The sequence below is a fragment of the Muscardinus avellanarius genome (assembly GCF_963383645.1).
Source record: "Muscardinus avellanarius genome assembly, chromosome: 22".
Classification (NCBI taxonomy): domain Eukaryota; kingdom Metazoa; phylum Chordata; class Mammalia; order Rodentia; family Gliridae; genus Muscardinus; species Muscardinus avellanarius.
Window position 1 is genome coordinate 670,731 of NC_137808.1, and position 20,621 is coordinate 691,351.

At 52.0% G+C, this 20,621-nt stretch overlaps 2 protein-coding genes across 2 annotated transcripts in view; both read right to left on the reverse strand.

Annotated features, from left to right (window-relative positions):
- Positions 1-20,621, reverse strand: part of LOC308278394 (CCA tRNA nucleotidyltransferase 1, mitochondrial-like) — a gene marked incomplete at both ends in the record, with an annotated part of 995,237 nt that overhangs the window by 306,662 nt on the left and 667,954 nt on the right.
- Positions 8,418-13,637, reverse strand: JAGN1 (jagunal homolog 1; the record flags this gene model as incomplete). The annotated part of the gene is made up of 2 exons (XM_080718254.1): positions 8,418-8,880; positions 13,549-13,637. 2 exons carry the CDS (start codon positions 13,635-13,637, stop codon positions 8,418-8,420), a joined length of 552 nt encoding a protein of 183 aa, XP_080574380.1.

The window sequence follows — 20,621 nt, forward strand, 5'->3', positions numbered from 1 at the left end:
CCTGCTCCAGGCAGAAGGAACGAGGGTTACCTGTTCTCTGGCAAACCCTTCTACTTCATCTAAAAGACCAGGGGTTCTTGCTGTAGCAGAGAAATAACAGGAAAGGGGCCAATACCAGGTTGGGGAGGGGTGCACCCATATCTTAGCCCCTCCCACTCCTGAAACACCCTGCAGGTCTGTCCATTAATGTGCTCTCTAGAGCCGGTGGTGTGGAGGCGAACGCTTGTAATCCCAGCATTTGGAAGGCTGAGAGAGGAGGATCCAGGTTCGTGGCCAGCCTCAGCTACTTAGTGGGACCGTTTGCAACTCAGTGAGACCCTGTTTCAAAATTAAAAATAGGGGTGGGGGTGTAGCTCGGAGGTAGAATGCCCCTGGGTTCCATCCCCAATGCCACACACACACAAATAAGCCAGTATCAGTATCTCACTTAGAACTACTGCACACTGGGTGCTGAAGACACAGATGCGAGTGACAAACCACTTAGTGTTGAGTTAAACAAGAGAAAAAGCACTTTTTAATATTCACACCTCACACGGCCTAATCCATGGCATGGCAACTCTCAGACGGCCAAGCATTCTCTTGTCCTCTCTCTCCCTCCCCTTCAACTCATCCCAATTCTTTTGTGCAAGAAGGTCCATGTCAAAGGGGTCTCTGGCTTCAAGGATGCACCAATCACTACAGCCTGCTCAGGAGGAGCTGAACGCCCAGCCTGGGGAGAGGGAGCAGGCCCACACACTGACCTGGTTTCCTGTGGTTTCCGGCACAGGAGAAAGGCTGACAAGGTTCCAGTCTTTGTGGGGACCCTCCCCATCTTCCCACAGCTTCCTCCCCTCCCCGCCCCGTGGAGCACTAGAGCTGTGTCAGCCCGCACCTTGGTGACGCCCACGGTGGAAGGAAAGTTTGGGGCACACTCAGTAAGTCAAGGCATCTGGAGATGGCTACTGTCCCTCTGCGGCTCAATCCTGGAACCCTTCAATAGCTTATCCACTTCTTTTTTTTTTTTTTTTTTTTTTTTTTTTTGCAGGTCTGGGGATGGAACCCAGGGGCATTTGACCTCCGAGCTACACTCCCTGCCCAACTTTTTATTCTTTATTTTGCAACACGGTCTAAGTTACAGAGGACCTCACTAAATACCCGAGGCTGTCTGCGAACCGCAATCTTCTGGTCTCAGCCTCCCAAATGCTGGGATTACAAGCGTGTGCCACCACACCCAGCTCTTTTGGGCCAATTCTATTCCTAAATCTTCAGATCCACTGTCTGAAGGCCCTGTCCTAACTCACTCACCCACCCTTCCTTCCTTCCTTCCTTATTGGTGTATTGGTACTGGGGATTGAAGCCAGGGGCATTTGACCTCCGAGGTATGTATACCTCCACCTTTTTTTTTGTGTGTGTGTGTGTGTGTGTGTGGTACTGGGGATAGAACCCAGGAGCATTCTACTTCTGAGCCCCTCCAGCCCTATTTTTTATTCTTTATTTTTGAAACAGGGTCTCACTGAGTTGCAAAGGGCCTCACTAAGTTGCTGAGACTGTCCATGATTCAACCACAATCCTCCTGTTTCAGCTGGGATTACAAATGTGCACCACCATGCCCATTGAGCCTGTTTTTTGTTTTGTTTTGTTATGTTTGCGGTGGTGGGGATGGAACCCAGGGACATTCAACCTCCCAGCTATACCCTCAGCTCTATTTTTTATTCCTTATTTTTAAACAGGGTCTCACCGAGTTGCAAAGGACCTCACTAAGTAGCTGAGGCCTTGAACTGTGATCCTCCTGTCTCAGCCTTCCAAATACTAGGGTTACAAGTGTGTGACACCATGCCTGGCCTGCCTTTTTGTTTTGAAACAGGGTTTTACTAGATTGCTGAAACTGGTCTTGAACCTGTGATCTTCCTGTCTCTGTCTCCCAAATACTGGGATTACAGGCATGTGTCACCGTGTCTAGCTTCCTTTGACTTCTGAGTTAATTAAAAGATAATGATTAGCCGGGCGTGGTGGCACACACTTGTAATCCCAGCGCTTGGGAGGCCGAGACAGGAGGATCCCGCTGGTTCAAAGCCAGCCTCACTAGTTTAAGAGACCCTGTTTCAGCCTGGTGTGGTGGCGCATGCTTGTAATCCCAGTATGTGGGAGACTGACACAGGAGGACTGCACAAGTTCGAAGCCAGCCTCAGCTACTGAGTGAGCTCTCAGCAACTTAGTGAGACCCTGTTTCCAAATAAAAATAGAATTATTAAAAAGTATTCTTGCTGTAGCAGAGAAATAACAGGAAAGGGGCCAATACCAGGTTGGGGAGGGGTGCACCCATTTCTTAGCCCCTCCCACTCCTGAAACACCCTGCAGGTCTGTCCATTAATATGCTCTCTACAGCTGGGTGGTGTGGAGGTGCACGCTTGTAATCCCAGCATTTGGGAGGCTGAGAGAGGAGGATCCAGGTTCGTGGCCAGCCTCAGTTACTTAGTGGGATCCTTTGCAACTCAGTGAGACCTGTGAGACTCAGTGAGACTAAAAAAATAGAATTATTGTTTTCATTTCATAAAGAGAGAAAATAGGTCTGAGAGCCCGGAGGTAGAAAGCCTCTGGGTTCCATTTCCAGCACCACATAAAGAGAGACCCTCTTTCCAAATAAAAAAAAAAACAGGTCTGGGAGTGTAGCCCAGAGGTAGAAGGGTTTCCAGGAACCTCAGTACCACCAAAAAAAAAAAAAAAAAAAAAGATAATAAGATAATGATTAGCAGTGAGGCCCTCTGCAACTTAGTGAGACCTTGTTTCCAAATAAATAAAAAATAAATAAAATAGGGCTGGGGGTGTAGCTCAAAGGTAGAATGCCCCTGGGTTCAATTCCTAGTACTGAAAATAAAATAAAATAGTCAGTCTTGGGATATAGCTCAGAGGTAGAATGCCCCTGGGTTTAATTCCTATTACTAAAAAAAAAAAAAAAGAAAGAAAGAAAGAAAAGAATATAATAGAACTGGAGATAGAACGCTCCTGGGTTCCATGACCAGTAACACACACACACACACACACACACACATTAGCTGAATGTTGTGATGCACACCTGTAATCCCAGTACTTGGGAGGTTGAGACAGGAGGATCACAGGCTCAAGGCCAGCTTCAGTAATGTAGTAAGACTCTCAGCAACCTAGTGAGACCCTATTTCAGAACAAAAAGGAAAATCAAAGTCTCGTACACACACACACTCCCTACCAGGTATGGTTTGCTCTCCAGTGCCTAGTGGCAGATGTCTTGATACCGGTGCTGTCGTTGAACACGTGTAAACTATGACACACTTCATCTAAGTCCTTTACCTGTTTCACATTGCACAAAGCGCTTTCAGAGTTGATCCTCTAGGCAGCTTGTTGGACAGATAAGTGAGAATTATTGTTTTCATTTCATAAAGAGAGAGAAGGAAGCAGGAAAGAGAGCACAACTCGGTCAAGGTCAAAGTCTGCAGCCCAGGGAGCTCCACTCCTGGGGGCCCTCGCAACTCAGTGCTCTCCAAACATCCTGGGCTCTCAGAACCAGCAAGGATCTCCTGACAGCTGTATCCTGGCCTTGCGGTCCATCTCTGTGGACGAATCCTAACATTTAGAGAGAAGAAAAGGTGGTCTGACCATACTAGGGAGCATCTCCAAATTCCACGTAACTCATAGTGGTTTTCTGCTACATAAATAAGAGTTTGCTAAAGCTGGAGCGTGAAATCTGTCTGAAGTCTAGAACTTGCCTGTACCAAGCCTGGAGTGGGGGTGCACACCTGTAATCCTCATACTTGGGAGGTTAAGGCAGGTTCAGGATTAGTCTCAGCAACTTAGTGACACCTTCAGCAACCTAGTGAGACCTCGTTTCAAAACAAAAACGTATAGGGCTGGGGTGTTGCTTGGAGGTAGAACACCCTTGGGGTCAATTCCTACTACCAAAAAAAAAAAAAAAAAAAGACTCCTGCATCCTCTGATCTTACTCTCAAAATGAAAACATTTACTTTTTATTCGTATATTTTTGCAATACTGGGGATGAAACCCAGGGGCATTCTACCTCCAAGTGACACCCCCAGCCCTATTTTTTTTATTCTTTATTTTGAAACAGGGTCTCACTGAGCTGCAAAGGACCTCACTAAGTAGCAGAAGCCGTCTGCAAACCGTGATCCTCCTGTCTCAGCCTCCCAAACGCTGGGATTACAAGTATGCACCACCAGGCTCAGCTCTCAAAGTGAAAATATTTAGTTTATTGCTCCATGAACCTAGTTAAGATAGAAAAGCAGAAAAGAAATGGAGACAAGGCAAAGGAAGGGAAGGAAATTGGAGGAAGGGGGGATGAGAGAGTAGGGAGAGAGAAGGGTAAGGAGGAGGGAAAGGGGGGGGGGAAAGCATGTAGAAAAAGAATAAAGAAACAGGGTGCAGTGGGGTGATGCACACCTGCAATCCCAGCACTTGAGAGGCTGAGACAGGAGGATCAAGAGTTTGAGGCCAGTCTAAGCAATGTGGTGAGACTCTCAGGAACTTAGAATATGTTTCAAAACAAAAAATACAGGCTGGGGGGTATAGCTCGGAGGTAGAATGCCCCTGGGCTTAATCCCCAGTATTAAAAAGGGGGGGGGGGGCGGAGAAAGAAGAAAAGAGAGAAAAGGCACTTTACATCTTATTGTCTTCTGGTTTATTTAGTGTGGAGCCTGTTGCAAAAATGACTTAAAGGCCAGGCGTGGTGGCGCACACTTGTAATCCCAGTACTCGGTAGACTGAGTCAAGAGGATCGTGGTTCGCAGAGAGCTTCAGCTACTCAGTGAGACCCTGTTTGAAAATAAAGAATAAAAAATAGGGCTGGGGTTGTAGTTCAGAGGTAGAATGCCCCTGGGTTCAATCCCCAATAAAACACACACACACACACCACACACACACTGGGCTTAAAGTCAAGAGCAAGAAGGTGGATTCCAGCACATCCTGGGGAAGGGGAAGGAGAAGGGGAGGGGATGAGATCACTACTTGCTAATCTTGTGATCGGGCTCTGGGCCATGTGCTCTGTCCACTTTTTTCTCATTTTATTAGCACTATGATTTTTTAAGTCAGTCTGATAACCTAATCGTACAGACTGAAAAACACCCAAGAAGATGAGGCAACTTGTTCCAACATACACAGCTAAGAAGTAGAGAGCTAGCCAGGCATGGGGGTGCACGCCTATTGTCCCAGTACTGGGGAGAATGAGACAGGAGGATCATGGGTTTGAGACCAGCCTCAACAATTTGGCGAGACTGTCAGCAACCTAGCAAGACCCTGTTTCAAAATATGAAAATAACTGGACGTGGTGGCGCACGCTTGTAATCCCCACGCTTGGGAGGCTGAGACAGGAGATCGCACAGGTTCGAAGCCAGCCTCAACTACTTAGGCTCTCAATAACTTAGTGAGATCATTTCCAAACAAAATATAAAATAGGTCTGGGAGTATAGCCCAGAGGTAGAAAAACCCTGGGTTCCACCACCAGTACTGAAAAAAAAAAAAAAAGAAGAAAAGAAAAGAAAATGTGTGCTCTTATTTATTAGAAAGATCGTAGTTCACCGACAGCCCCAGCTACATAGGGAGGCTCTGTTTCAAAATTTAAAAATACTAACCGGAAGCTGGGCATGATGGCGCATGCTTGTAATCCCAGCACTTGGGAGGCTGAGACCAGAAGACTTCACAAGTTTGAAGCCTGCCTCAGATACTGAGTGATGCTCTCGGCAACTTAGTAAGACCCTGTTTCCAAATAAAGTATAAAAAATAGGTCTGGGAGTATAGCCCAGAGGTAGAAAGCCCCTGGGTTCCACCCCTAGTACCACACACACACACACACACACACACACACACACACACACTAGCCGGGAACGGTGGCCCACACTTGTAATCACAGCATTTGGGAGACTGAGACCTGAGGATCACAGTTTTCAGACAGCCTCAGCTACTTAGTGAGACCCTCTCTGAAAAATAAAGAATAGGGTAGGGGCTAAATGGGTGATACATACATGTATGTCCACACAAGATTTTTACTCCAATATAAAAACAAAAAACAAAATAAAGAATAAAAAAAATAGGTCAGGGGATGTAACTGGGAGGTCAAATGCCCCTGGGTTCCATCTCCAGATCCATAAAAATAAAATAAAGCCAGGCGTGGTGGTGGCACATGCTGTAATCCCTGTACTTGTGAGGCTGACACAGGAGGACTGAAAGTTTGAGGATAATCTCTACAAGTAGTGAGAGCCTACCTGTTTCAAAATAAAAATAAAGCCAGGTATGGTGGCACAGGTTTATAATCCCAGTACTTGGGACACTGAGACAAGAGGATCATAGGTTCGCAACCAGCCTCAGCTACTTAGTTAGGCCCTCTGCAACTAGTGAGACCCTGTTTCTAAATAAAGAATAAAAAATAAGACTGGGAATGTAGCTTGGAGGTAGAATGCCCCTGGGTTCAATACTCAGTAACACACACACACACACACACACACACACACACACACAAAGTAAATTTTAAAAAAATGGAGTAGGGATTGTGGATTGGAGGTCGAATGCCCCTGGGTCCATCCCCAGACACGCAAAAAAATAAAAAATAAAAAATAAAATTAAAAAGATTAAAAAGCCCCTGGGTTCCACCCCCAGTACCACCAAATAAAATATAAAGAAAAGAAGGCTAGCCAGGCGTGGTGGCGCACGCTTGTGATCCCAGCACTTGGGAGGATGTGACAAGAGGATCACACAGGTTCCAAGCCAGCCTCAGCCTGAGTGAAGCTCTCAGCAACTCAGTGAACCCTGTTTGCTAGTATAAAATAGGTCTGGGAACTGGGCATGGTGGCGCACACCTGTAATCTCCACGCTTGGGAGGCTGAGACAGGAGGATCGCACAAGTTCAAAGCCAGCCTCAGCTACTTAGTGAGGCTCTCAGCAACTTAGTGAGATCCTGTTTCCAAATAAAGTACAAAATAGGTCTGGGAGTATAGCCCAGAGGTAGAAAGCCCCTGGGTACCACCCCCAGTACCACCAAAAAAAAAAAAAAAAGGTCTGGGAGCATAGCCCGGAGGTAGAAAAGCCCCTGGGTTCCATTCCCAGTACCACAAAAAAAAAAAAAAAAAAAAAAAAGAAAAAAGAAAAAAAGAAGAAAAAAAAGGCTAGGGGTGTAGCTCAGAGGTACAATGCCTCTGGGTTCCATCCCCAGTACTGCAAATAAATAAGTAAACAAGAAAATAAAAAGGGCTCAGAGTATAGCTTGGAGGTAGAATGCCCCTGGGTTCCAGTCCCCCCCCCCTACAGAAAGAAGGAGCCGGACGTGGTGGCGCACGTGGGGGACAGAGACAGGAGGATCGCACAGGTTTGGCTTAAGAGACCCTGTTTCCAAATAAAAATAGAAAAAAGAGGTCTGGAGTGTAGCCCAGAGGAGATTTCCAGGAACCCCAGTACCACCAAAAAAAAAAAGAAAGAAAAGAGGAGCTGGAACCCACTATTCCTTTGTTTTCTGCCAGAATATACTACTTGGACAGACCCGAGGCTTTCCGAGCACAATTTAGCAGTGTGGTTTAGTCAGCAGGATAAATGGAGAGCTAGAAGGTGGAATGGCTAGAAGGAAGGTCTACAACAGTTTTAAAATAAAGAATAAAAAACAAGGCTGGGGGTGTAGATCGAAGGTTGAATGCCGCTGGGTTCCATCCCCAGTACCGCAAAAATAAAATTCTTTGGGGCACATAATTGATAAACACAAATATTCCACTGACTGCAGGATCCCATATCCCTTGCTAGCGAAGCGAGACCGGGCCGTTTTGCAGGTGGAGAGATGAAATGACCAAGCTAGAGTAGTCCTGCTGCCCAGTTTCAGGGCCGCAATTTGCCTTGTGCCCATTGCTCGTGGCCTCTGCCAGGCTCCCAGGCAGCCTCCTCGTTCCCCATGTCTGGGGCCACTCACGCCACAACCTTGCACACGGTCAAACACAAGGCACGGGGCGGACGGCGCTCAGAACTTTATTGACGATCTTTTTAATTCATTCCAACGCTCTTGAGTAGATCACAGCCTGCAGGGGAACGGCTCCCCACGTTTCCTGCCCCGCGGTCTGTAGTTTGAAGCAGGATCTGATTTGCTCCCTACATCTTTGCTCTCCGCGAATGGAAGTGGGCAGAATGAGCAAAAGGAGGTAAGGATAAGGCTCAGTCTTAAAGAACACTTCCGAAGGGCATCCACCTTCACCAAACGGTTTCACAGCTGCAGGCCACCCAGTCCCAGCCAATCAGAAATAAATTAGGTACAGTTTTGCCACCTCAGCAGATGCCAACAGAAGGGCCAGAACGAGGGCCTGGACCGCACTGGGCGCCAATCCCACAGCGGCAGGATGAGCGGAGGAGCTGGAGAGCAGCTCTCCTCCCCTCTGCTCTGGGGGGCCCCACACCTCCGCCTGGAGAGGCCCCTCAGGCAGGCTTCATTTCCGCTTCTTCTCCTGTGTGCTGGTGAACCAAGAGTCTAGGAGTTTCTTGCTGTAGTACAGCTGCCAGGCATGCACTTGCACCGCCAGCACCAGCACCAGGTACATGACGGAGACGGCAGAAAAACCAAAGAGGAAGCGGTAGGCCCGGCCGTGGCGGTAGAGTTGCTGTGCAGCAGGGAACATCTCCATGCTGCCGTAAATGAGGGGAGCGATGGAGAAGAGCCCCATGCTGATCATGGAGAGTACCAGGTAGCTGATGTTGTTGCGGGGGAAGGAGAGAAGGCCCAAGAGAGAGGGCACAATGCTCAGCAGATACGGGTACTCCCACTGATAGGGCATGGCCACCTGGTCATGGGACATGAGCCGCAGGTGGCCCACGCTCATCTTGGCAACCAGCAGCAGCCATAAGACCAGATGCACGTAGATCAGCTTCTTGATTTCATACTTGAGGGTCACGCTGTGGGGCAGAGCAGAGGGAGAGGCACCTTTCATTCAAATTTTCCTGACCGTCAACTATTTGGAAACAGGGCTACAAATGCGAATGATACGCTCTGACAAAGGCCGAGCGAAAGAACAGAGAAGGAAAAACCAGAAAATAGAAAATGAAGTGAATTGAAGAAAGCTCTAAAAAAAAATGTATGTTCCAAAATATAACAGAACACGGGAAGAAGGAATCAATTTCGCATGGGATGGAAAGTCAGAGAAGGCTGTCCTGGGGGGGTCTGCTGAACTGAGCTCTAGACATGGCTGGACATGCGGATTCTATGCAGAGACAAGAGCATGCAGGCACAATGGCAGAAGCGTTTATGTCCCAGGAAACCAAGTGGGTGAATGGAAAACCCCAGGATGTGAGGGGATGGGGACAGCAGGACCTAAGAGGCTTAAAGGTAGACTAACTCTAGGCTTTGTTTAGAAAAATGACTTTAGCCGGGCACAGTGGACCACACTTGTAATCCTAGGAGGATTGAAGGTTCGCAGACAGCCTCAGCTACTTAATGAGGCCCTCTGAAATTTAGTGAGACCCCGTTTCAAAATAAAATAAAAATTTAAGCCGGGCGTGGTGGCGCACGCTTGTAATCCCCGCGCTTGGGAGGCAGAGACAGGAGGATCGCGCAGGTTCGAAGCCAGCCGCGCTGGCTCAAGAGACCCTGTTTCCACATAAAAAAAAAGTATAAAAATAGGTCTGGGAGTGTAGCCCGTGAAAGTGTAGCCAGAGGTAGAAGGGCTTCCAGGAACACCAGTACCACCAAAAAAAAAAAAAAAAATTAAGAGTTGGGGATGCAGCTTGGAGGTAGGGTGCCCCTGGGTTCAGTCCCTAGTACCGCAAAAATAAACAAACAAATAAATAAATAAAAATAGCTGTGTGTGGTAGCCCACACTTGTAATCTCAGTACTTGGGAGGCTGAGAAAGGAGGATTGCGGGTTCAAAGCCAGCCTCAGGTACTTAGTGAGACCCTGTTTCAAAATAAAGAATAAAAAATAGGGCTGGGGGTGTAGCTCGGAGGTAGAATGCCCCTGGGTTCCATCCCCAGTACTGTAAAAAAAAAAAAAAAAAAAAAAAAATAGATGACTTAGCACCATAGGAATATAGCCCAGAGGAAAAAAGTATCAGTATACTCAGCAACAGATTTTTTACCTAAAAGAAACACATTATTTCTTAGTCTTTTAATTCTCTCAGGTCCCAAATTCTCAATGTTTCTGCTCTGGGGAGGAATAAAAATATCTGCTTGGAGTGGGCGTGGTGGTGCACACCTGTAATCCCTGCGCTTGGGAGGCTGAGACAGGAGGATCGCACAGGTTTGAAGCAGCCTCAGCTACTTAGTGAGGCTCTCAGCAACTTAAGGAGACCCTGTTTCCAAATAAAATGTAAAAGAGGTTGTGGGAATATAGCTCAGAGGTAGAAAGCCCCTGGATTCCATTCCCAGTACCAAATTTATAAATAAATAAATAAAAATGGCACACATTTGTAATCCAGTATTTGGGAGGCTAAGACAGGACTGTAGATTTGACCAGCCTCAGCAACTTAGTAAAGTCTTTTGCAACTTAGTGACATCTTGTTTCAAAATAAAGGAATGAAATAGGGCTAGAAGAGTAGCTCAGAGGTCAAATGCCCCTGGGTTCTATCCCCAGTACCACACACACAAATATGTATGTATGTATGTATGTATGTATGTATGTATACACACACAAAAATAAATAACTGCCAGGCATGGTGGCACATGCTTGTAGCCCCACTACTTGAGAGGCTAAGAGAGGAGGATAGCAGGTTCATGGTCAGCCTCAACAACCTAGTAAGGCCCTCTGCAACTTAGGGAGACCCTGTGTCAAAACAGGACGGGTGTGGTGGTGCACACTTGTAATCCTAGCATTTAGGAGGCTGAGACCAGAGGATGCGTTTGTGGACAGCCTCAACTACTTAATAAGGCACTCCGTAACTTAGTGAAACCCAGTTTCAAAAACTAAAGAATAAAAAAATAGAGCAAGGGTGTAGCTCAGAGGTCAAATGCCCCTGGGTTCCATCCCCAGACCTGCAAAAAAAAAAAAAAAAGAATAGAAAATAGGCGTGGGTATAGCTCAGAGATAGAATGCTCCTGGGTTCAATCCCCAGTACCACAAAAAATAAAAATAATCATTACCAGGCACATGTCTTTAATCTCAGCACTTGGGAGGCTGAGACAGAAGAACTGGAGTTTAAGGCCAGTCTCAGCAACTTCACAAGGATCTTCAGCAATTTAGTGAGACTGTTTCAAAATGAAATAGGAGCCAGGCGTGGTGGTGCACACTTGTAATCCCCACACTTGGGAGGCTGAGACAGGAGTTATCGCACAGGTCTGAGGCCAGCCTCAGCTACTTAGTGAGGCTCTCAGCAACTTAGTGAGATCCTGTTTCCAAATAAAGTATAAAATAGGTCGGGGAGTATAGCCCGGAGGTAGAAAGCCCCAGGGTTCCACCCCCAGGACCACCAAAAAAATAAAATAAAATAAAAAATAAAAACGAAAAAGAATGCTCCTAGGTTCAGTCCCCAGTACCAGTAAACTAAGAAACTAAGGTGGGTTTTTAGTTGTTGTTTTGAAGTGGGGTCTTACCATGTTGCTCAGGCTGGTCTTCAACTTCTGGGCTCAAGAGATCTGCTACCTTAACCTGTAAGGTAGCTGGAACTAGAGACAGACATATGCCATTGTGCCTGGTTTATTTATTTATTTATTTTTATTTAATATTAGAGAAAGGCAGACTGCCATGTGCAACGCCTCATTCGGATGTGTCTGGAGTCTTGGAAGCTTGACTACCCTACGCTCTCCTGCAAATGGACCTTGAGAGCCGTTTGGAGGCTCTAGCAGGGGAGCGCGGCTACTCCTATACCCTTGACGGAAGCCCGGTCCTCCCCTATTCAGGGAAGGTCGTCCTCTTCGACCGAGTGCGCAGCTTCGGGAGGGACGCACATGGAGCGGTGAGAGAGGAAGGAAGGGGACACCCGCCTAGCCAGCCAGAGCAGCCGAATTAACCCTGGCGATCAATCAACGGGGTGACAGATGTCGCAGCCAGATTGCCCTCACATCCGTGCCTGGTTTAAATAAACTTTCCTATTGACGGTATAACTGGCAAACAAAGACCAGGTCAGCTTTTGCTATTACATCTTCAGTACCTAACACAATGCAGGGTGGTAAAGCTCAGTAAGATATTTATTGAACAAATAAACGAAGTTAGAAATGCCTTTTATGCGGGAGTATCTGTAAAATCCACTTTAGACAGGGACAGTAATAGCCCCAAATATAACAGCTACCATATATTATTACTACATTCTTGAGAGAGAGAGAGAGAGAGAGAGAGAGAGAGAGAGAGAGTGTGTGTGTGTGTGTGTGTGTGTGGTACTTGGATAGAACCCAAGGGCATTCTACCTCTGAGCTACACCTTAGCCCTATTTTATTCCTTATTTGAAACAGGGCCTCACATGTTGCTGAGGCTGGTCATGAATCTGCCATCCACCTGTCTCAGCCTCTCAAGTACTTGGATTATGAGCATGCGCCACCATGCCCTGCTAACTGCATTTTGTGTGTGTGGGGGGGTACTGGGGATGGAACCCAGGGGCATTCTACCTCCGCGCTACACCCCCCGGCCCTACTTTTTATTTTTATTTTTTTTTGGTGGTGGTACTGGGGTTCCTGGAAGCCCTTCTACCTCCGGGCTACACTCCCAGACCTATTTTTACATTTTTATTTGGAAACAGGGTCTCCTAAGCCAGCGTGCGCAGCTGGCTTCGAACCTGTGCGATCCTCCTGTCTCTGCCTCCCAAGCGCGGGGATTACAAGCGTGCATCACCACGCCCGGCTTATTCTTTATTTTGAAACAGGGTCTCACTGAGTTGCAAAGGGCCTAAGTATCTGAGGGTGTCCTCGAACCGTGATCCTTCTGTCTCAGCCTCCCAAATGCTGGGATTCCAAGTGGGCGCCACCACGCCCAGCTGCTACATTCTTTACATCAACTATTTGCTAATTCTTCACCCAAACCTAAAAGGTGTTATTTTCTCTCTACAAATAAGGGAACTCGTGGTTGCCAGGGCTAGGGACGTAGGTCCGTGGTGGAGCACTTGCCTGGCACGTGCGAGGCCCTGGGTTACATCCTAGCAGCTGGGGGGGGGGGGGGATAGCGCGCGGTCGGATCCCACAGGGCGGATCCCCTAGAGAAACTGGGTAGATTAAAGGGTGGAGCTCGAGCTGGGCGTGGTGGCGCACGCTTGCAATCCCAGCATTTGGGAGGCTGAGATAGGAGGAGGATCGCGGTTCGAGGCCAGCCTCAGCTACTTAGTGAGGTCCTTTGCAACTCAGTGAGACCCTGTTTCAAAATAAAGAGTGAGAAATAGGGCTGAGGGTGTCGCTCGGAGGTAGAATGTCCCTGGGTTCCACCGCCAAAACTGCAAAAAATAAAAATAAAATAAAACAAAGGGTGGAGCTTGCGGGGGCGACGGGGCTTTCCAGGACCCGGGACAGGCAGTCACGGGGAGGGGACCTGGCAGGTGCACGGGGCTGGGGACCAAGACTTCGGGGCTGGGCTGCGGTCGCTGCCCAGGCCCTGCAGGCTCCAGGCGGGAGGAAGGCCTCCGTGCAGCGCGCCTCGCCTCGTTTCGTACCTCATCTGATAGTGCATGGCGACGCGCTCCCGGTGCTGAAAGTCGCTGCCATCGGTGCCGGCCGCTCGCGGGCCTGCCCGAGAAGCCATAGTACCGGACCTAAACCCCGCGCCCCTCACGCCAACAGGCTACTCCACACACCCGAGACCCCGGCCGACAGCGCGGGCGCCACCTCAGCTCGGCGACCCAGCCGCCGCGCCGCGCCGCGCCGCGCTGTGGGAGGAACTTCCGGCGGCCTCTCTGTCCTGGGAGGACCAACTCTATGGTCACTCCGCCTCGCTCCCTTCGGAAACTTCCGGCCTCTCTGTCCTGGGAGGACCAACTCTATGGTCACTCCGCCTCGCTCCCTTAGGAAACTTCCGGCCTCTCTGTCCTGGGAGGACCAACTCTATGGTCACTGTGCGGCGCGTGCGCCCTAGCGCTCTCGCGTTGTGACTGGCTTCATTCATTCTCGAATGAAGCGTGCAGGAAATGCGCGCTGTGGCGTCTAGTTGCCATCTGCCCAAAGGTCTCTCGTGCCCTTACACTTTCTCAGGCTTTTTTTTTTTTCCCTTCCTTTTTTTCTTTCCTTTTTTTTTTTTTTGGATTTTTTTTTAAGGATTTAACCCAGGGACCTTCTACCTCCGCGCTACACCCCCCCCCACCCCCGTCCTGTATTATTTTTAATTTGGAAAAAGTTGGTAACGGGGTCTCACTAGTAGTGTTGTTGAGAGCCTCACTAAGTAGCTGAGGCTGGCTTTGAACCTGGGATCCTCCTGTCTCATCCTCCCAAATACTGGGATTTCTTTTTTTTTTTTTTTTTTTTTTAGGAGGGGGTTCTGGGGATGGAACCCGGGGGCATTCAACCTCTGCGCTGCACCCCCTGCCCTATTATTCTTTATTTTGAAACAGGGTCTCACTAAATTTCAGAGGGCCTCACTAAGTAACTGAGGCTGTCCGTGAACCGTGATCCTCCGTGTCTCAGCCTCCTGAATGCTGAGATTACAAGCATGCGCCAATACACCTGGCAAATACCGGGATTATTACAAGCTGCACCACACCCGACCGTTCTCTATTTTTTTTAAATGTTTTATGGTATTAGGGATTGAACCCCGGGAGCAGTTTACCTCTGAGCGACACCCCCAGTCATTTGCAATATTTTTGTTTGAAAGTAGGATCTCACTAGGTTGCTGAAAGCCTCGATAAATTGCTGAGGCTGATCCCGTGATCCTCCTGTTTCAACACTCCAAGTACTGAGATTCTGGGCGGGTTCCAACTCACGGGACCGCCTGTCTTTTCTTTTTTTTTTTTTTTTTTTCTTGCCAATATTTATTTTTTTTAATTAATTTATTTTTTAAATTGGTGCATTGTAGTCATATATCAATCACATTGGAGTACAAGACTTGAGAGGATATACAAGCACACATCATCCAATTAGCCCTCCTCCAGCCCCCGTCCCATTCCCTCCCCCTCCCTCCATCCCACACTTCTTTGGTGATTTACCTTGATACATTTGTTTATGTACCTCCTGCATTTTAAAGAGGCTCCGTCCTCCAGTATTACATACCCTCTGATTGATCACATTAGTTGCTTCACTATAGGGCCCTTTCTATAGCTCAACCTCTTCCTGTTGCCCTTTTCCTCCTAGTTATTGCTGATTAAGAGAAGCGTCTGATTTATATTTTCTGCGATATTTCTCTGTGCATGCTGTGTTGCAAGTACCAATCCCACTCTTGATGGTCCCAGTAGTGGCCTGGCTACTCAGTGGACTGATCCGGACCTCGCTGGCTCACGCAGCGGCCTTGCCTCATGGGAGGACCCAGTTCTGGTCTCGCTGGCCCCTGAACCGGTCAAACCCCTAAGCTGGCTTTGGTCCCGACCTTGGAGGCCGCAGGAGTGAACTTGCCTCACGCCAGGCTCCGATGCTGGCCATTGGCCCCTGCACCGGTCTAACCCCTTGGCAGGATTCCAATCCCGGCCTCGGAGGCCCCAACACTGGTAATGCCTCACGGCAGGCTCCGATGCCGGCCTCACTGGCCCCAGCACCGGCCTAACCCCTTGACAGGCTCTTATCCTGGCCTCAGAGGCCCCAGTACCGGCCTTGCCTCACGGCAGGCTCCGATGCCGGCCTCGCTGGCCCCAGCGCCGGCCTAACCCCTCGGCAGGCTCTTATCCAGGCCTCGGAGGCCCCAGTACCGGCCTTGCCTCAAGGCAGGCTCCGATGCCGGCCTCGCTGGCCCCAGCAGCGGCCTAACCCCTCGGCAGGCTCCGATCCCGGCCTCGGAGGCCCCAGCACTGGTCATGCCTCAAGGCAGGCTCCGATGCCGGCCTTGCTGGCCCCAGCACCGGCCTAGCCCCTTGGCAGGCTCTTATCCTGGCCTCGGAGGCCACAGTACCAGCCTTGCCTCACGGCAGGCTCCGATGCCAGCCTCGCTGGCCCCAGCACTGGCCTAACCCCTCGGCATGCTCCGATCCCGGCCTCGGAGGCCCCAGGACTGGTCATGCCTCACGGCAGGCTCCGCTGCCGGCCTCGTTGGCCCCAGCACCGGCCTAACCCCTCGGCAAGCTCTTATCCTGGCCTCGGAGGCCCCAGTACCGGCCTTGCCTCACGGCAGGCTCCGATGCCAGCCTCGCTGGCCCCAGCACCGGCCTAACCCCTCGGCAGGCTCTTATCCTGGCCTCGAGGCCCCAGTACCGGCCTTGCCTCGAGGCAGGCTCCGATGCCGGCCTCGCTGGCCCCAGCACCGGCCTAACCCCTCAGCAGGCTCTTATCCTGGCCTCGGAGGCCCCAGTACCGGCCTTGCCTCACGGCAGGCTCCGATGCCGGCCTCGCTGGCCCCAGCACCGGCCTAACCCCTCGGCATGCTCCGATCCCGGCCTCGGAGGCCCCAGCACTGGTCATGCCTCACGGCAGGCTCCGCTGCCGGCCTCGTTGGCCCCAGCACCGGCCTAACCCCTCGGCAAGCTCTTATCCTGGCCTCGGAGGCCCCAGTACCGGCCTTGCCTCACGGCAGGCTCCGATGCCGGCCTCGCTGGCCCCAGCACCGGCCTAACCACTCGGCAGGCTCTTGTCCTGGCCTCGGAGGCCCCAGTACCGGCCTTGCCTCACGGCAGGCTCCGATGCCGGCCTCGCTGGCCCCAACAGCGGCCTAACCCCTCGGCAGGCTCCGATCCCGGCCTCGGAGGCTCCAGCACTGGTCATGCCTCAAGGCAAGCTCCGATGCCGGCCTCGCTGGCCCCAGCACCGGCCTAACCCCTTGGCAGGCTCTTATCCTGGCCTCGGAGGCCCCAGTACTGGCCTTGCCTCAAGGCAGGCTCCGATGCCGGCCTCGCTGGCCCCAGCACCGGCCTAACCCCTCGGCATGCTCCGATCCCGGCCTCGGAGGCCCCAGCACTGGTCATGCCTCACGGCAGGCTCCGCTGCCGGCCTCGTTGGCCCCAGCACCGGCCTAACCCCTCGGCAAGCTCTTATCCTGGCCTCGGAGGCCCCAGTACCGGCCTTGCCTCACGGCAGGCTCCGATGCCGGCCTCGCTGGCCCCAGCACCGGCCTAACCCCTCGGCAGGCTCTTATCCTGGCCTCGAGGCCCCAGTACCGGCCTTGCCTCAAGGCAGGCTCCGATGCCGGCCTCACTGGCCCCAGCACTGGCCTAACCCCTCGGCAGGCTCTTATCCTGGCCTCGGAGGCCCCAGTACCGGCCTTGCCTCACGGCAGGCTCCGATGCCGGCCTCGCTGGCCCCAGCAGCGGCCTAACCCCTCGGCAGGCTCCAATCCCAGCCTCGGAGGCCCCAGCACTGGTCATGTCTCAAGGCAGGCTCCGATGCCGGCCTCGCTGGCCCCAGCACCGGCCTAGCCCCTTGGCAGGCTCTTATCCTGGCCTCGGAGGCCCCAGTACCGGCCTTGCCTCACGGCAGGCTCCGATGCCGGCCTCGCTGGCCCCAGCACCGGCCTAACCCCTCGGCATGCTCCGATCCCGGCCTCGGAGGCCCCAGCACTGGTCATGCCTCACGGCAGGCTCCGCTGCCGGCCTCGTTGGCCCCAGCACCGGCCTAACCCCTCGGCAAGCTCTTATCCTGGCCTCGGAGGCCCCAGTACCGGCCTTGCCTCACAGCAGGCTCCGATGCCAGCCTCGCTGGCCCCAGCACCGGCCTAACCCCTCGGCAGGCTCTTATCCTGGCCTCAAGGCCCCAGTACCGGCCTTGCCTCAAGGCAGGCTCCGATGCCGGCCTCGCTGGCCCCAGCACCGGCCTAACCCCTCAGCAGGCTCTTATCCTGGCCTCGGAGGCCCCAGTACCGGCCTTGCCTCATGGCAGGCTCCGATGCCGGCCTCACTGGCCCCAGCAGCGGCCTAACCCCTCGGCAGGCTTCGATCCCGGCCTCAGAGGCCCCAGTACCGGCCTTGCCTCACGGCAGGCTCCGATGCCGGCCTCGCTGGCCCCAGCAGCGGCCTAACCCCTCGGCAGGCTCCGATCCCGGCCTCGGAGGCCCCAGCACTGGTCATGCCTCAAGGCAGACTCCGATGCCGGCCTCGCTGGCCCCAGCACCGGCCTAACCCCTCGGCAGGCTCTTGTCCTGGCCTCGGAGGCCCCAGTACCGGCCTTGCCTCAAGGCAGGCTCCGATGCCGGCCTCGCTGGCCCCAGCACCGGCCTAACCCCTCAGCAGGCTCTTATCCTGGCCTCGGAGGCCCCAGCACCGGCCTAACCCCTCGGCAGGCTCTTATCCTGGCCTCGGAGGCCCAAGTACCGGCCTTGCCTCATGGCAGGCTCTGATGCCAGGCTCGCTGGCCCCAGCACCGGCCTAACCCCTCAGCAGGCTCCGGTCCCGTCCTTGGGGGCCCCAACACTGGCCTTGCCTCACGGCAGGCTCCGATGCCGGCCTCGCTGACCCCAGCACCGGCCTAACCCCTCAGCAAGTTCCGGACCCGACCTCGGAGGCCCTAGCACAAGCCTTGCATCATGGCAGGCTCCAATGCCGGCCTCGCTGGCCCCAGCATCGGTCTAACCCCTCTGCAGGTTCCAATCCCGGCCACGGAGGCCTCAGTAGTGGCCCTGCCTCACAGCAAGCTCCGATGTCGGCCACTGGCCCCGGCGCCCGCCTAACCCCTCAGCAGGTTCCGATCACTGTCTCTGTGGTTAGTATTTCAAAGGTTCCAGTTGTAATGTATCAGATCTCTGCCTCCCCCGAATATTGGCCACTGGCATTGCCACTGCCTCCACCGTTTCAAATCCTTCCCAGGCTCTTTTTCCACTCTGAATGTTGTCCAGTGTTCCTAAGCATGCGTGATGGTAGCATTCGACATTTGGTGTAATTTCTCCAAAAAAATAAAGTTGGTAAGATCCGGTTTCTGCTTCTCCTGAATACAAGTCTCTACCACCATCGCGAAGAACTCTTTCAACACCGCATTTCTCCTTGGTCTCCGCTAAACTCTCTCCTTATATGTGATGTCTGAGATTCTTAACAATATAGAGAAATAGCAGTCCTCTTTCACGGCGAATTTTTCCATAAGTTCCAGTGCATTTAGATAAGTTTTGTCTGCATCTCCAGTGTCCTGGCATCCATAACGGCTTTCTTACCACCTCTCCGATATTTTTCTTTATCTTTTTCTGTTCTGGGCCCGGTTTCTCCAGGGGTCTGGCGTGCTACTCGCAGTTCGGCCGGGACCCAGAGTCCCGCGATCCGGGCCCCAGCTGGCGTGCCCTGTGCTCGACCCCCGCCCAGAACCCAGCGTCTTACTGGGCCTTGTTTCTCCAGGGGTCTGGCGTGCTACTCGCAGTTCGGCCTGGGGCCCAGAGTCCCGCGACCCGGGCCCCATCTGGCGTGCCCAGCCCGCGACCCCTGCCCAGAACCCAGCGTCTTACTGGGTCTGGTTTCTCCAGGGGTCTGGCGTGCTACGCGCAGTTCGGCAGGGGCCCAGAGTCCCGCGACCCGGGCCCCATCTGGCGTGCCCAGCCCGCGACCCCTGCCCAGAACCCAGCGTCTTACTGGGTCCGGTTTCTCCAGGGGTCTGGCGTGCTACGCGCAGTTCGGCAGGGGCCCAGAGTCCCGCGACCCGGGCCCCATTAGGCGTGCCCCGCCCGCGACCCCCGCCCAGAACCCAGCGTCTTACTGGGCCTGGTTTCTCCAGGGGTCTGGCGTGCTACGCGCAGTTCGGCCCGGGGCCCAGGGTGGCCGCCTGTCTTTTCTAAGTCGACTTCCCAAGGTACACTTGGAGTTCATCGGGGCCAGGTTGCTTCTGAGTCATCCAGCTCTATGGAACACCAAGTACTCGGGGACCATTCAATGAATGTTTGAGGCGTGCCTACTCCTTGTACTTGGGAGGCTGAGACGAGAGGATTGCTGGTTCGAGGACAGCCTTAGCAAGTAGTGCGATGCTCATCAACCTGCGAGACCCTGTTTCCAACATTTCCCCAGAACTTGGCTGGCCCTAGAGCTGAAGCCATTCATGTTCTTTCTCGCTCCTTTGTCAACTTCTTCCCGCTCATCTTTTCTTTTTGCCTTTATTTTTCCTCCTAGGACTTCAAAAAATTAGCATGGTGGTGCACGCTTGTCATCCCAGCATCTGGGAGGCTGAGACTGGAGGATCTAGGTTCACAGACAGCCTCAGCTACTTAGTGAGGCCCTTTGCAACTAAGTGAGACATTGTTTCAAAATAAAGAATTAAAAAATTGGGCAGGGGTTCCAAAAGACTCTGGTTCCATCCCCAGACCCGCAAAAAAAAAAATAAAAATTGTCTTCTCACCACTTGGGATTTAGCTCCTGGGAGGTCTTCACTGAGTTCACACGTCATGTACTCCCCAGACACCTACTATTATACACCTGCTTAATTTTCTTCCCAGAACATCACTATTTGAAGTTATTTTACTTGTTTCTTTCTTTCTTTGTTTCTTTTTTTTTTTTTTTTTTTTGTGGTACTGGGGGTGGAACCCAAAGGCTTTCTACCTCCGGGCTATACTCCCAGACCTATTTTATATTTTATTTGGAAACAGGGTCTCACTAAGTTGCCTCACTAAGTAGCTGAGGCTGGCTTCGAACCCGTGCGATCCTCCTCCTGTCTCCGCCTCCCAAGCGCGGGGATGACAAGCCTGCGCCACCAC